The following is a 16600-nucleotide window of genomic DNA, read 5'->3' as shown; positions in this document are numbered from 1 at the left end:
TGTTATATTTGACTTGAATACGCGCCCGTGGTGATTATTAAATTATAAACTACAGATCTATTCATCTATTGTGCACTTCACGCGCCTGTGAAATTAAACCCTGACAAAAAATGAACTCATCGAACAGTAGCCGCGACCGCCAGAAAGTATAAATGTTCTGTTTGCAGCCGTAATTACCAAGCAATTATTATGCTGATTAATGCTTACATATAGGTGGGAAAGTATATTCTAATAGTCCAGTTGATTGAAGCAGCACGATATGAAATACAAACGTATCCAATAATCCATGAGCCCATTGATGGAATAAAATGCACGTGACATTAAAATCAATGGACGAGGTTGGTTAATGGATGATAACTTTCCTCGCTTTATAATATCAAATGATGTGTATATCATAGCTTTGCTATTAAAAGTGCCTAATTTTTGCTTGGCTTGAAACGGAAAAGGACAAATGAGCGTCATTTGGAAAAAGCATGTGCTGAAAAGTCATCCATCACGTCACATGACTAAGGAAGGAGTTAATATTTCATGTTTAATTAAAATGAAATATTTAGCAGCTTTTAGCTTCCAGGTGCTGATGATCATTTCGAAAGGACTATAGTTATGCTACACGATATTTCTGGCACCATTAGATCAAATTTGGGTTACCTAAATGTTCCAAATGTGCGTATTTATGAAATAATGTCACTTGATTAAATCCATATGGCTTATTCTATGGTAAATTTGTACAATTATTTTAACAAGCTGTCAAATTTCATGTTAATAAGATAAGGTAAAATAAACTTTTCCTCTGTTTTTCCTCAATGCCACATCAGGATTTTGCGTTCTTTGGCTTTGGACGCAATATTCCATATAAACATATGTAAGCGCTTGTTCATGATAATCATTGTTTTCTTTCAATTTCCTGCCGCTTATGATTTTCTCCGGTGATGACAAACAAGAAGAAAAAAAAGGTGCAAATGCACATGCTCTGCAAACGATGCACTGTTTACTCCTCTTTGCATCTCATGCATCCAAATGAAGCGCCAACAAACTTTTGCCCCCCCGCCACAGAAGCCCCCAAATGAGAGATGTTTGATGATAACGGCTGTGAAATTTCATACATTTTAAGAGCATGAAAACTGAAAGGAGCCGGCTGGCTATTTTACGTTGTTCATGGGTAATGTTAGAAGGAGAAATGATGATTTATGTCAGTGGTCGGAGGGGATGCCGGCTTGAAACGGGAATGGAGGGACAAGTCAATAATGATAAATACCCCCTTTCACATAACCGGCCCACCCCCAGTATTCACACCATGATTAGGTGGAAAAAGAAAAGAAAAAATCAGCGGCCCCGTGTGCTATTTTCACACTTTGATCATCATGTTTTCCATGATTTTCCCTCTGATGGCAAATGCGTCTTTTTCTTCCCAAACAAGCTCGTCTCGGCGTTATCGTGCGTTGTCTGATATGCCAATGTAAATGCTGTTCCTGATGGATTTTGACAATCTGGCGTTCTGAGAAACCAAAGCGGCTACATTCAACAGAGTAATCTGTCCATGTCAGACATCTTCCATCAACAATATGCAACAGAGAGGACATATTGGCAAAATATGGGGGCATGATATTCAGATTTAGTAAAAACAACAACAAAAACAAAAAGTAGCATTTGGAAAAGAACTAAAATAGCTTTAGAACTTGGAGCCTCATAGCCATTTTAATACTTTTAGCTAGAATCACCTTTATTTTTCTTATTCGGGGGAAATTTAGACTCATGTTGGAAGCTGTTCTTAATAAAAAAAATACTAAATATTTAATGTTAATCTCTTATAGTTGAGTTGAATATTACTGCATCGCACTTAGAAAGTCAGTCAATTTTTTTTTGTATCCTACAAGATTCAATGCACCACTGGAAAGGATTTTCAAACTATTGAATGTCACAGTAAACATTAAATTATTATTATTTAATATTTGGGGGGGGGGGGGGGCATTCTGACAGTGTTTTGCTCTTTAATTCATTACTGACAATAAGTGGATGCAATTTTGTTTGCTTGACATTTGCAGTCTAAGTAATGATCTTAGCCTAATTACTATTGAATTTAGCGTCAATGGCAGCTTGATTTGTTATAGAGTTATTGAACTGCTCATAAGTGAAATATCGGAGGAAAGTGAGCGTGCCGTTATCAACATTCATCCATCAGCCGTCATCGGTGGGGATGATCCACTCCCATGATTTTCTACCAATGGGACTTGAGAAATGATGCTGACTGATTGTAATGGCGAGCCCGACTCGTGCTTGGAATTTGGTTGCAAAATTCAAAAAACTTCTACTGCAGTGCCGTAAATGAACTCAAATGCATTACAGACACTTGATAGCCATTTCTGTCAAATGATTTGCAGTTAAACAAAATTCTCTGCTTTTAATCCACCATGATAATGAAACTCTAATATCATTACGGAATGCTATACTAACCGCAAATAGCATTTTACAGTCCACATTATTTTACTTGTCATGCATTCACGAATGAAAAAAAAATTGGCAAATAAAATAGAAGCTGGTTCATATGCTGGGGTGCTTAAGTACATCATTTTCTCATGACCAAGTCCCACCGCACATTTTATATTTGTCACGCAAACAGAATTGGCGGAATAAATTATGACTCCATTTAAATGGAGTTCTTGCTATTCAGATTGCCTCATTTTGTAATGATTTTAAAATGCATTCATACAATATTCCCTGTGTTGTTAAAATATTAGCAATGTGAAAAGAAAGAATCCACTATTCCTATTTATGGGGACCTTTCTCGGTATAGTTATAAAATTGCCAGGACGCCGCACTATTTACGCTCAATATATTAGTCTTCAATGAGCTGAAGAAGAACAATGGCTGACAAAAAAATAAAGCATCTGTCCCGAGCAGGAACATGTTGAAAATACTAATCAAATATCATTTACAAGATGCTTTTATTGAGGCTCCTGAGAGAGCGGCTCATCCGGCTCCTTCGCCATGGTAACCAGGGATTCATTTCAGAGGTGTCATGCTGCATTATCATCTGGCCGGTTCATCCGCTCCCCTCCGCCCTCTGCCTTGCTTTGCCTTTGTCCCCCCCCTCGCACCCCCCTGTTCAGAGCCCTCAATCTCAAACCTGCTCAGCGTCCTGGAAGGAAAACATCTCGTCTAAAGCTTCATCATGTGCGGACGCCTCACGCAGACGGGCAATCGCCCGCTTGCATACAGATCTGGTCCTCCTCCACACGATTGTGCACAAATCAAACAATGCTCAGCATCGGCCTAGCCGCTCTAAAAGAGAATTTGCCATCCTTCTCCATCTTTTGAAGTTGGACTTTGTGCTTTCTCTAAAGAAAATTGGCATCTTGTCTCCAAAATTCCACGTCATTTTCCTCCCTTGTCATAGCTTAATGAGTTACTATTTTTTCAGGAGATGAACACAACTAGATTTGTCCTTTTGTGAGAACATAATAGGAAGTCAAGGATATCTTGTTTTGCATTTCATTATTGCGTCCATATCTAAAAATAAAGTACAGTATTTTCAGACTTTGCTTTCTTTGTTTTTTCTTTTTAAGCAGAAAAGAGGGATCCTATATTTAGAAAATATAGTAAAACTGGTCTGTTTTGGATTCAAAACTTGTTGCAAAAAGCTGACCTAACTCGTCAAAAGTTAAAACAATAGAGTAGAATATGAAAATAAGCACTGCATTCAGTGGGGAAGAACTATTTTGCAAACAAAACCTCTTTCTTTCAAAACAAATGTATATTTACATATTCACATTTTTGGGACAGAATAATGCTGATCTATACTTTTATCCTAGAACTCATTCTAATATCCCCCCAAAAAGAAACAATGCAATCTGCACTTGCTCTAAAACAAAGACATAAATACCCCCAAAATGTTTTGTTCACTAAACACAAGTGCCATTATTTTCAGTGTTTCTAATGAATTTACACCCACACCCACACACACACTTAGGCACTATTGCTAAATACTACTATTGAACGCGTCATTAGCCCCAATTAAACGATGTCTCATAAAATATATCCCACAGTGCATGGAAAAAAATAAAAAAAGTGCTGCCTAGCATACCCCCCCAGACCCTCCAACCCCCCAGGCTGCACACACTTAGCGGGAGGTCTAATGGGCCTGGCCCGCACTCCATTGGATGTGGAAACTGGGCTCATTTTCATTTTCATCCCTTGCACGCACATTAGATTCTTACCTCGGTATTTGGACGTCACCTGCTGGTAAGAAATAGTTCTACTCTTGCTCAGATCCAGGAAAAAAATGTACATCTCATTCATGGGGGGCCTCTTGAATTGGACCTCTATCACTGTCAATGAAAGCGAATGACTCAAGTTAGATTTAATCCATCTTGACTGACATGATCACACAAATTATTTTTCAATTCAGGTCAAATGACCGTAAAATTTGTGACGAGCACGTGTCATTTTTCATGTGATAACCAGGCGGGACACGTGTATTGAACAGGCAGTTTATTTACAAAGAGCAGATCGAGACAGGCAAACAAAATACAGTAATATCGGCTTTTTGACCAACAATTCCAGGTGGAAGGAATTTTTTGCGTGAAACAGACTTCAACAGAAAAGTCCAGGTCTGCTACTTGAATGAGCGGCGGGGAAAAATGCAGAGAAATCAAGTGATCACCTTCCGTCATCAATCGAGGGAGTTTATAAAAATATCACCACGGTGATCCATAAACTGTCAACGTTGGAAACACATATTTACAATCTCCTCAAAAGGAAAAGGTCAACAGTGCAGAGGGAGGTTCCAAAAGGCAAAGCTTGAGAAATGCAAGGTCCCTAAAATTGACACCTCCTAATCTGTTTTTTTCCCTCTCATTAGTCCTGTAAAGACCAGACAAACAAATCAGATGTCGAACATTGTTATATACATATTTGCACAGAATAGAATGAATATCTTTATCGGTATCAGAGAGGCCAAATAATCCGGATATATTCGATACGGTATGGTAATCACAATTACCGTAATAACAATAAAAGCAACTAGCTCGAAAAGAATAATGTAGGTATGCCATTAACAGGTGGATTAAATGTCCCGTGGTTATTTACGAAGCAGAAATGTGTCAATTATTGCATTTATTAGTGTTTTTTGCGCCGATTGTGGTATAGGTTGACTTATTTATGGCCTTTGAGGGCAAAAATGGATGGGCCTTCAGCCATTGTGGACACGGTCAATGTGGAATAGAAAGTCTTCTTCTGACGTTAGCGTTGGCGGATCTGTGCAGATTATACGTGCCGTGGCTGTTTTAGCATTCTGAAGCCGGTCGGTATACGTTTTTCCATCAAGGTAATGAAACGGCGTGACGGGTTGAAGAGGTAGTCAACGGAACGATCTGGCGGCGAGGGAAAGTTGCAGCAACGGCCGAAGATGATCTCACCTCGTCGTGGTGGTGGTGGTGAAGTAGAGCCAATGTGAACAGAGTGATGGCTTTAGTATCTAGAATTAGCTTGCCAGAGCTGAGGGAGAAGAGGAGAGGAGGCCTTGAAAAGTGGCCATGATTCCTACAACATCATCAGGCGATGTGATGGGATGGTGAGATGATGGAGACAAATGGAAGGATGAGATTGAAAAAAGGATCACGGTAGTTGTGAGACAGAGCTTTCACAGATGCAGGTGGGAAATTCCTAATCAGGTTCATAAAAATAGGAATGAGAAGAGTGTCAAAATGCAAGATTTGGTGCATGGAATCATTTTGCAGCAGTGTCCAACGTAGTAGGATGTACGATGGGCTTGAACGGAAGAGGGACAGACAGCAATTCTGTGAAACGTGGGCTTCCTCTAGCGGTAAGTGAAAGAATCGCGTCCTTAGTGATGGATATTTCAAATATATACTCTGGTCTCTGTGTATTTTGTGCTTGCTTCTGATCGGAGAGGGAAATGAGAGGATGAATTGTGGTGGTCCTCTTGTGGTGCGACATGAGATGAGCAGCCGTGCACACAAGACAGCGTTCAAGAAAGCACACTGGTGTTTTGGGAGTCCACATCTTGCAGGCTCACCACATTTGTACTTACTCCTCTGTCATAAACTGGGTTGTCGAAGGCGGACTCCTCCGCCATGTTGTCGTACGGTGGGGACGCTGTCGCCATGCCCAGAGCCTTCCCTCGGAATCTGAAAAGCCATTGGGCAAGGGGGACATCGTGTAAACGGGTGTGTTTTGGCCAATGTAAAACGTCGAGCGCTTACTTTGTAGCGCAAAGATAAATCCCGAGAACAATCGCCGAGATGATGGCGGAGGGGACAAAGACAGCCAGCGTGATGTTGGTTCCTTCAACGCCATACTTGTTATTGACAACTGTGGGGTCAGAACACACACCAATGATATGACAATTCCACAAAACTAATAGTTGCTGGCATTTTTCAAAGCGTGACTCACCGTCCAGCCTATGTTCGCTCGTGTATTGACGCGATGACGCTGCAAAGAGACAATTAGTCAACGTTGGCTGCTAACAAAGCAGTCCAAACACAATGCAAAATGGTATTTTCCAGAAGTATTTCACAAGCTATTGCTTCGAAGCAGTTGAGTTTTTCACCTCGACACGCAGGTGGCGTGCTGTTCCACTGCGAGGGATGTCCAGGAATGCAGTAGATGGCGGCCTGGCCCTGCAACTCGTAGCCCGATTGGCAGGAGAAGCTCAGCGTCTCACCCGCTTGATAAAAGGCCTTTTCGGAACTTTGCGCGCTGGTGGTGGCCACGCCGGGGTTCCTGCACGGCTCGTACTTTTCGGCTGGAAACGGAACACGGGAAAACGTGGCTGCGGTCCTTCGCGGGCGACGACGAAAGCAGGCCCGTATGTCCTCGTTTGACTTACGAACACACTTTGGCGGGCGGTCGCTCCACTTGGGCTTGGCCGAGTCTCGGTTGTAGCAGGTCAACGAGTTGCTCCCCGACAGAATGTAACCTTTGTGGCAGTAATACTGCACCGAAGATCCCACGGCGAAGCGAGTGCCCGCGTTCACCCGACGACTGTGTTCCACGTTTCCCGGGTCCTGACAAGTCACCACTGGAGGATGAAAAAAAGGGGAAAATATCAGGAGCACATCTCTATTTTTTGATTTTTGACGCGACAGGGTCAGGGCGGCGCTCACCTTCCTGACATCTGGGTACGTCCGCGCTCCAACTGAGATCCCACTGGCACATGAGGATCTCGGAGCCCGCCATCTCAAATCCGGGGTAGCACTGGTACGTGACCACGGTGCCGTGGATGAGGTCCGGGTGGGACGTGCTTTTCCAGCCGTTGGCGATCTCCGGCAACTCGGAGCAGGTGTCGTTCCTCGCCACCTCTGTTCATGTTGGTCAGGAAAAAAATTAAATGGCGTGAGCTGAGCCAAAAATGCTGCCAATCCTCGTTTCCGACGTACAAAAACTAGCATCCTTTTATATCGTTGTAATGCGGCTCACAAGATTAATCACGTCGTCTCTTTCAATGAATGAATGGATGCAGTGTTTTTAACAATTTCTCTGTAATTTTTAGACTATAAGTTACAAATGAGTACAGGTCGCAGTGAAAGACGAATTTGTGTATAAGTCGCACTAACCAAAGAATGCAAAAAGAAAAAGGGAAAAAATAGAGTCTAAGTTGCTATTTTTGGGGGACAGGTTTAAACTTATATGAAACCAAGAAGAAACATTTTACGTTAAAGTAATAGCAAAATAGGCACCTGTTAATGTAACATATCAGTTTTTCAGAAAACTTTAGTCAACAACAACGAGCTGTAAATGGTCAGAGAGAAAAAAAAACCATAAGTCGCAGCCCCAACCAAACTACGAACAAAAAAGTGCGACTTATACTCTGGAAAAGACATTACGTTCATTGAAAGGTTCTGGAACAATTCGATGCTATTCCACGAGCATTGGACAGTCCAGAATCGATATGCATGGCAAAACAAACACATTCTCTTGTGCATCGTCTCCGTGCGAAAGGAAAGCATGTCGGGGCAGAGAAACAAACCCAATGTTTTCTATCTGTACAAAAACAAGAGTGTTTTGGGAGGCAAATGCAAACAAAGGCTGGAGATGTTTCCCGCCGGGGAACACAGCAGGCGGCTTGGCAGCGCTTGATGCAAACGGCAAATAACACCAGGCGTCAGGCAAAGCAGCCTACAATTAAGTGGACCCAATTACAGTGTTTGTCATTGTTATCGACCGCCACGCACCTGTGACGAAGCCACGGAGAAATCAATGCAAGCAGAAGAATATCTAGGCATTTTTACTCCCCCCATTTGTTGCACGCAAAGCAGCTGCAGAAGCTTTTGTCGGCTTGAATCTTACCAAAAAAGTGGACTACAAATCCATTGTTGTAGCCGTAGATGTTGGTGGCGGGATCGGACTGAAACTGAACGGTGACGTCTCCCATGGACGTGAAGAGCTTGAAGTGAGGACGTTTACCGCTGAATTGCCCGAGAATGTTGGCGGACAGGTCGTCGCCGTCGTAGAACGTCAGAAGGTCGTTTTTGCCCAAGTTGAGCCTAAAAAAAGCACACACCAATGGTGATTAGAAAAGTTTGGGCTTTGAATGAGAACATGTAGAATTTGAGTTTAGCTTTATTATTTACATTAGTTTGATGATCTAAAGCAGGGGTAGGGAACCTATGGTTCGGGAGCCACATATGGCTCTTTTGATGGGTGCATATGGCTCTCCGCTAACCTGTGAGGTCAACTATGGAAACTGCTGGTGAGAAAGCGTAGGAATAGGATCTTTACGTTGGTATTATGGCGTTGACACTACCTACAGCGCCTTATAATCATAATATTTTTTTCATTACACTCTTATGCATGGATATTCTCATTGATACTCATTGATTAGCAACAACGGAACAATGTTGTCAAAAGAATTCAGAGACTTTTTCTACTTTAAAAGTGGTGAAGTGACTAAAAAAGGCACACATTTTCATGTGTCGACTTTTAAATGTGGAGCATGGCTCTCAAAGATTAACATTTAAAAGGATATGAATTGTTTATGGCTCTCTCCATCAAAAAGGTTCCCGACCCATGATCTAAAGCGATAATGGAAGACATGGATTCATGTGGACACCAGGACCGCCACACTTTGGATACATTTCTCCGTTTGTGCACGGACGGGCCCTCAATTAGACAGTTCTCTCGGTTCCACAATTCCTAACTGCACAGATATAAGCCAGGGATGCAAAATGGTCTCCATCAAAGACACATTATTGAGTAGTAGTAAAAAAAAAATGCCACCCCCTAAACTGGCCTCTCTACTATGGTGGCCTTGCATTGACTTGACTGAGAGCCATTTCCACTCATTAAATGCTCTCCCTTCTAACGACAATTTAACGTCACGCGGCGCAAAGCGATTTTCTAGCAGGCTCGTCTTCGCCTTTCAGTGCTGCGTGGGATTTTGCATCTTTAGCTTGAGGGGTCTTTCTGAAAAATCGATTTTTGAATGACAATGACATCCGCCGAACAATGTACGCCAGCCTTTAGAATGTGACCTGCCCCGTCTAAAGAGGCCGTTATTATCTAAAAAGTCCAAATTGCTCTCAGTGTCATGCTTTGAAAAGACACTACTGCAATATTTCTTTCTTATTTGACTGCTAAATTGCTGGCTTCCACCACATTGGCTTCCACAAGAGGGCTCCCCAAAGCCATGATGTGCAAAGACAACCATTTTTTTTATACACAGTCCCTATTGTGTAAGACAGTATTGTAGTGTTTGACAATTTCATAAAGCGTGGTGCAGGTGCAGATCAGCCGCAACCTCTCGTCTGCCGCCATGCTAATTAGCGAGGAACCCAACCCTCCTGTTTGGCCCAAATTAATCAGTCCTCATTATGCACGGCGCTCCTCTGTCACTTTCTGCACAAGCACAGTGATGAATGATAATAGGAAAAATGTTCTCATTAATGTGGGGAGGTGTGGCCCACCTTACCCCCATCGCTCGCTTAATATAGAGATAGCACTCAGCCACAAGTCTTTTGTCTACTCAACACACTTGACAGGAGCAAAAGAAAATGACCAAAAAGTCATTTTTTTTTCTATTGCAATGATAAGCAAATGCAGGGCAAGGCATTATATATATTTTTTTCAAAATCATGGTGGGAGTCCATGACTTCAAGGCAAAACCTCATGCATAAGTCTAAGTATATTCAGTTCAGTTGTATTTAACTTTTGATTTTGATACTTTTGGTTTTAATATTCAAGAATGGCTTGTTTTGAAACTTTTGTGAGGCTATTTTTATTTAACCTATGCATGTGAACTTTACGACCAAGATTTTGCACCAAACTCTGATTTTTATTTCTGTATAATCATTGTTTCTTATATTTTGATCGTAGTAGTGCTGGATTTTATTGTCGCTCATGATGATGATAGTTGAGGAGCAAATTTTTGTGTTTGTTTTACATGACCCTTTATTGTTTTTGTGGGCAATATTCACAGTTATCTTTTATTTACCAAATGTGAACAAGGATATATAGCTGCATTGTGTATACTTTGCAGCATAAATGCTTACGTGAATAGCATGCCCAATAAGCAACAATAGTCTATGATAACGATTGTCTGCGAGTCAATTTTTCTATCGCCCGCGGCGGCATTCCAGCTGGTTTAAATTTAACCTCCCTGTGCCCTCCTGTGTGCGAGTGCTTCAGGCAATAACATCATCACTTATACAATTTTTTTTTGCCATGTACTGTGGCAGAAAAAGAGAATCATCCTGATGAAATATCACCCATTTTTTCCCGACTCTCGCAGTGCGGCAATATGAGCAACGTGCATTATAATGTGGTCTTTCTTCAACTCTGTTGGTAACTGTGTTTTCCAGGGGATGCTGGCTGAAGAGTAACAGTCGAAGGCAACAATGCGGGCCGTGCTTGTGTCTAATGTCAACATCTGTGTGCATGTGTGTTGAGTTTCCAGTTGGGAGGGCCGGATAAGTGGCTCACGGTAGTTCACTGCCAGAGCATATTCATTTCAAAGCCAACTCTGAGACACACCAGGGAAGTGAGAGTAGGAAGGCTTACTGGCTAATCTGGTCGGAGAATGAGCTTGGAAGCAAGGAAGAATGCTTAATGTAGGGGATGAAAAAAAAAATCTAATTAGCCGCTGCAACTATGGAAACACTTTGCCGTGTGCCTGTCCCAGAATAAGTGAAAGCGTGTGACGCTTTTCTGGCGACATTCGACGGAGCTCGATGCCTTACACTTGAATATCGAGCATGATCCTCTTGTCCTCTTCCACATGGATGCCCCAAATGCAGTCCTGGCCCTTATCGTAGGCTTCGGGCCAGTTGGGGGACAGGACCACGCCGGCGGAGTCCGTCATCTCCCCGCTGCACACGGCTACGACACAAAAACACGCCCGGTGTTGAACAAGAACCACCTTTCTGCAATTCTTTTTTTGGAACGAGACCGTTTATGGCTCTACAGCAAGGGTGTCAGACTCGGGTTGGTTCGCGGGCCGCTTTAACGTCAACTTGGGCCGGGCCATTTTAGATTTTTTTAAATAAATGGATTAAAAGAACTGGATTAAAATCCCTGAATATTCCGTTTTTTTATAGATCTAAAACAATGTTTATTTTAGCTTTTTTTATGTATATATTTCGATTTTGCAAAATGATTTTTGAACTAAAGACTGAAAAAATGGATTAAAATATTACAATTATTGATTTAAAAGGGGGAAAATCAGGAAATTTAATATACATCTATACTCTTCATTTTAATTTGATCCTAAAACAGAAAGTCGGCACTCATGATTTACTTTCCCGGGCCACACAAAATGATGCAAAGATGTTTAGGTGGTGATCTGCCTCCTACTAGCTGACTGAAGGTAAGTGAAAGACAGTGAGAGGTAAGCGACTGTATCCATAACAGCAGAATGCCAAATTACAAGATTCCGTAACTATCACTTATTTAGGTCTTTTGCCGAGTAAACGCAGCTTATGGAGAAGCACCACCAATTTCGTCACACGCAGTTTCTGGGTGTGATGACAAGTAGGCTTTTTTGTTGTTGATAATGACGACAGGGCCTATGTCCGATTATTATTATTATTATTATGCGGCGGGCCAGATTTGGCCCCCGGGCCGCCACTTTACACATCTGCTCTAGAGGGAGGCGAAACATGACATTCTTAACGTGTAGTCTTCATAAACAATATGCTTTCATAGCAGTACACACTTGTAGGCTTCCCTAAATGGATGGGGAAAACGCATTCTAGCAGTAAACCACGGGGTGATCGTGACCCGTGGGTGGTACAAATACTTTTTTTTTTTCTACCTCCTCCCATTTCCTCGGTCTGAGCTTTACAGGAAGGTTTTCCAATTTGCTGGGTTGCAAAAAGAACATGCTGCCTTGCAGTGAGGTCACCATGTGTGCGTCGATTGAGAATGAAAAGCTTATAGTGGCCTTAAACCTGTGGATTTTAATGGACATTGCTAATGTTTCTTCTCTGTCATTAAATTCCAGCAAAGTAAAAAAAAGAAAAAAATGCCTAATTCAGCGGGTGATATGAAGAACCCAAAAGAATACATGGAAAAAAACTGACCTCTGCACCCCGGCTCGGTTTCGTTCCACTGAGTGCTTTCGGCTTCCGTGCACTCGATGACCACGGAGCCTTGCTCCAACGTGTAACCGGGCTCGCACGAGAATTCCACCACGGCCCCCACGCCATAGGTGGGGTCACTGCTGCTGAAATTGCCGTACTTGACAAAGGGCTCGTAGCACTTGCCTTTTGCAAAAGCTGAGGGGGGAGAATCACGCGTTACGGCGAGCAGAAGCGGCAAACGCGCGTGCATCCGACTTGCCTTCGTATCTGACGGCGGCCCCCGTGGAGGTCAGCGTCCCGTCCGTGGTGAACTCTATGAACAGATAACGTCCTGTGCTCAGGATTCCCTCGATGGGCAAATACTCCACCTCGTACGAGTCATACACGGGAGGGGAGTCGATATTGTTGCCGTTCTTGATAAGCAGTCTAAAAAAAAAAGATGTGATGATAAAAATGGATGCAAGAGTTACCCATGAGTTTTTCAAATCCATAAAAGATGGCGTGGATGTGGAGCTGTGGTAACAATAATAACATTGTCTGCCACCTTGTTATGAGGTGAAAAGTCATGTGTGATGATTGGGATTATCTCTCAATTTCTCACTTTCTGCAGGAAAGATGACAAAGCTGACAGATAATATAAGTTTAATTTAGACGGTGTTATCAAAAGCCCTCACTGAACTTTTACCTTACTTGTATACTTCTATAACCACTGAAAACTAATGATGAGAACAATAACATCACATTTTGTGCAGCCTAAAAATAAACAGTAGTGCTTAGCCACTACAATCATCACTTCTATATTCAACTATTAAACCTAATGGGATGCATTAGGAACCGAAATATATTTCAGTATTCGAGTCTGACTGTTCACTGGAATGCTGCAAAAAGACTTCATACAAAGCAAACAGGCTTCAAAATCCCGCGGTGGAGATGGCTACGTTGGCCCCGGGGTGTTTGTCTGCGTAGCTTTGCCGTGTTTCTAAGTCAAATGTCTGCATTGCCGCTGCCTACGAGCTCTTTTTACTTGAGAGTTTGTGTGTGTGTGTGAGTGTGTGCGTTTTAGCCACCTGTCGTCATCCTCTGCCAGAGCCACCTTTTCGAAGTGAATATGTAGCCGCTGGTCTTCGGGGGCCTCCAGGACCCAGTGGCAGGTCAGGTTGTTGCTGTAGTTGCCAGGAAACCCAGGAGAAACTATGCGGCCATTGGTGGCGTTTTTGATCATCCCCCCGCAGGATGCTGCGTGGAGGGGCGGCGAGGAAAGTAACGAGTGAGCCAGAGGAATCACGTCAACTATAAAAGGACCTCCGGCGGACTTCAGTTGTGTGGGGGTTGTCAGTTCAGAGCAGATGTACGCGGTCAGGGGGCAAGTCTGGATTTGGTGGGTGAGCTTTTCACAAGCAGGACAAGGAAAGTCATGCAACCTGCGTCTAATTAAGGGAGCCAGGTGCTAAGAGCCTCCAGACAATAGCTGTCTGTGCTTCTAATTGCAAAAAAAACATTAATTTGACCCTGAATTGTTCAGGGGAAACAAACCCAAGACAGCACCACATTAGACGTCCAATCCATTTGAACCGAGAGGGATGGCAACCAATCATTAGACTTCAGTGAAAACCATTTCGAAGGGGTGAGGAAAGAATGGCAGCAATCCATTTATTTGCAGAGTGAGGAACGACCTGGGATCGAACCCTCAACCCCAGAACTTTGAGGCAGACATGCTAGCCACTCGTCCACTTGACTGGGCAGCGACCATGATTTATTTCATTTGAAATGCTGGCAAAGCGTCTTTTTCCCGGGTACTCCGGTTTCCTCCCACATCCCAAATACGCCCAGGGTAGTCTGGTTGAGCATTGTAAATCGTCCCTAGCTATGATTGGCTGTCCATCTGTCTCCCCGTGCCCTGCGATTGGCTGGCCACCGATTCAGGGTGGTCCCCATACTTGGCTGGGATTGGCTCCAGCACCACCTGCGACCCGACCCTTAGGAGGAGAAGAATGCCTTTCAGCCAGCGTGAGCTTCGTTCAACGTCACCCCGGAGGACATCGACTCGAAAATGGGTTTTATCTTCACTTTGCTTTTCGGCGACGGCGTGCTGCTGGCTTACCGACACACTGGGGCTCCTTCCCGCTCCAGTAAGGCGTGGTGGCGTTGCGGCAAGTGAGCATTTTCAGCCCTTTCAACCTGTAGCCGCTAAAGCAGTCGAAGTAAGCTTCTCCGCTGGCGTAGAGGTGCGTCACGGAAACTTCTCCCCCGGCGGGCTCCTTGGGAAATGGGCAGCTCAACACGAAAGCTAAAACGGGGAAACAAAAGGAAGGAGTTTTGGATCTTAGGATCTCTCATTTTCTTTACCACTTGCAGCTTGGTGTCAACGACCCGAGAGCAGATTTTCCCCGTTTTTCAAATAAACAGCACGCAATAGGAAGAAGCTCTCTGGTGGAAACCAAGTCTAATAGAAGCCATTAAACAAGCTCTCTTCTTGTCTAATAACCCCACGGTTCTACCTCATTAACAAAGGCCTTTTAATGACAGCAATACACAAAAAAACTCCAGAAGAAGTAAACATAATTAGACCTGCAGTGGCTTCCTACAATAAAAGCTATCGAGTAGCAAGCAAAATTACAGAAACGGTTTGAAGGTTGCAACTTTGCCGATACTTGGAGTGCAAGAACTTTCCGTTTAATGAGCTGACTCAAATCCTGGGGGCTCACCAATAAAATGTCGACAAATATTTAACGATAAGACCTGCATTACTAAAGTTGGAACGAGCCAAAATCCATTGCAAATAAAAAAAAGCATTTATGGACAAACATACATAGACATTTACAAACTGTAGAAGCAAAATCGAACTCCAGTATATTGACCTTTTCTCTCAATTTACATTATAAAGTGACATAGGACTTGCACAGGTCTAGCAAAACATATTTTGCTCAATATATTGTTCACTAATTACACATTTGGGAAAAAAAAGCGTAGATGCCGAATAACCTGCGTTTTGTTAACACGATTAAAATTGAACTTGAAACAGAGCCAGATTGGAACACTTTGTCATTTGCATTCCAATATTAAAAAGGCTGAAAAAAAGAACACAAAAGGCTGCTATCTCACCAGGTGCTTATTTAGGCGATGAAATTTGGACTTGATGGGACTTAATTTTCTCAATATTAGACCTAGTGGTGCCTGGAATGAATCTCTTGGGAAAATAGCCGCAAGTGCCTAATGGCCACAAACGCCTCACCAAAGTGCTCCTATCCCTTGTTTTTAATTGAACGAGGTGGGTTTTGTCTTCGACACAAGCCATTTGCTCTCCTCGCCACTAATGAAACGACAAGACCCAGCCGGGGGCGAGACGCGCTGGCCTGGGGTCAGCCATTCAATTGGCCCTTTATCACTAGCTCCAATTAAGCTAGTTATTGCTATTATCTTAGTTATTGCATTTACATCCCCGTCGAGCGTGCGGCGGAAAAGCCGCGGGCAAGCCGCTACAGCCAATTCCACAACTATTAAATTTGGTGCCACTTCTATTCCACTAGTTGCTGGGTCATAAAGTCTGATGATTTTGCTATTACAAATAATAGCCGGGGTGCTTGGGAGATTCGCCGGTGCAATCGTTACGCCACAGATGTACGACTACAATTTTTATCTTCTCAGATGTCACTATCATCGGCATTCTATTTCCAAGGAAAGCTTATTATCTTTTCTTTTCACGTTTGACTTTAGAAGCACGATGCGCATAGATTTCCAGATTGGATGGTGCATGATGAAAATGGCATATTGTGTCCATAAATCTTCCATAATTCATTCCCTTCTAAGACGTATCCAGATGGGTTTTTTTTAACACTGACCTTTGCCCTTAAAGACTAAAAATGATGCTCAACTGCTTATGACAAAAGAAGCAAAGAGAGTGAATGACACCCGCCATATTGTATCTATCCATCCAACCAACAGTAAATAAGTAATTTTAGCGTAAAACGTGGTTGCCATAAAACATTAACACTACTTCCCTCCTTTTGACAACTAGAATACTGCTAAAAAATCAAGTTAAAATGCTATGAAATATCCAACTTTAA

At 42.8% G+C, this 16600-nt stretch overlaps 1 protein-coding gene across 6 annotated transcripts in view; it reads right to left on the bottom strand.

Moving 5' to 3' along the window:
- LOC144068121 (seizure protein 6 homolog) overlaps positions 1 to 16600 on the bottom strand; it is a 66400-nt gene that overhangs the window by 4604 nt on the left and 45196 nt on the right. For 2 of the 6 annotated variants that reach the window (XM_077592396.1, XM_077592395.1), the window contains exons 5-16: positions 14638 to 14823; positions 13604 to 13772; positions 12796 to 12962; positions 12537 to 12731; positions 11196 to 11334; positions 8308 to 8504; positions 7125 to 7319; positions 6848 to 7039; positions 6569 to 6763; positions 6412 to 6450; positions 6222 to 6330; positions 4474 to 6146 (exon numbers count right to left, since the gene is read on the bottom strand). In XM_077592396.1, the coding sequence (XP_077448522.1) occupies positions 5987 to 6146; positions 6222 to 6330; positions 6412 to 6450; positions 6569 to 6763; positions 6848 to 7039; positions 7125 to 7319; positions 8308 to 8504; positions 11196 to 11334; positions 12537 to 12731; positions 12796 to 12962; positions 13604 to 13772; positions 14638 to 14823 (1943 nt within the window). In that variant the 3' untranslated portion in view covers positions 4474 to 5986. Of the gene's footprint in view, positions 1 to 4106; positions 4326 to 4473; positions 6147 to 6221; positions 6331 to 6411; positions 6451 to 6568; positions 6764 to 6847; positions 7040 to 7124; positions 7320 to 8307; positions 8505 to 11195; positions 11335 to 12536; positions 12732 to 12795; positions 12963 to 13603; positions 13773 to 14637; positions 14824 to 16600 lie in introns of those variants that run through there. The other 4 variants (XR_013298116.1, XR_013298117.1, XM_077592398.1 and 1 more) reach the window with 4 other exon arrangements.

Source organism: Stigmatopora argus, chromosome 22 (assembly GCF_051989625.1).
Source record: "Stigmatopora argus isolate UIUO_Sarg chromosome 22, RoL_Sarg_1.0, whole genome shotgun sequence".
In the NCBI taxonomy this organism is placed as follows: Eukaryota; Metazoa; Chordata; class Actinopteri; order Syngnathiformes; family Syngnathidae; genus Stigmatopora; species Stigmatopora argus.
The sequence above is the reverse complement of the archived record's forward strand: the minus strand, read 5'-3'. Positions and strand labels throughout refer to the sequence as shown.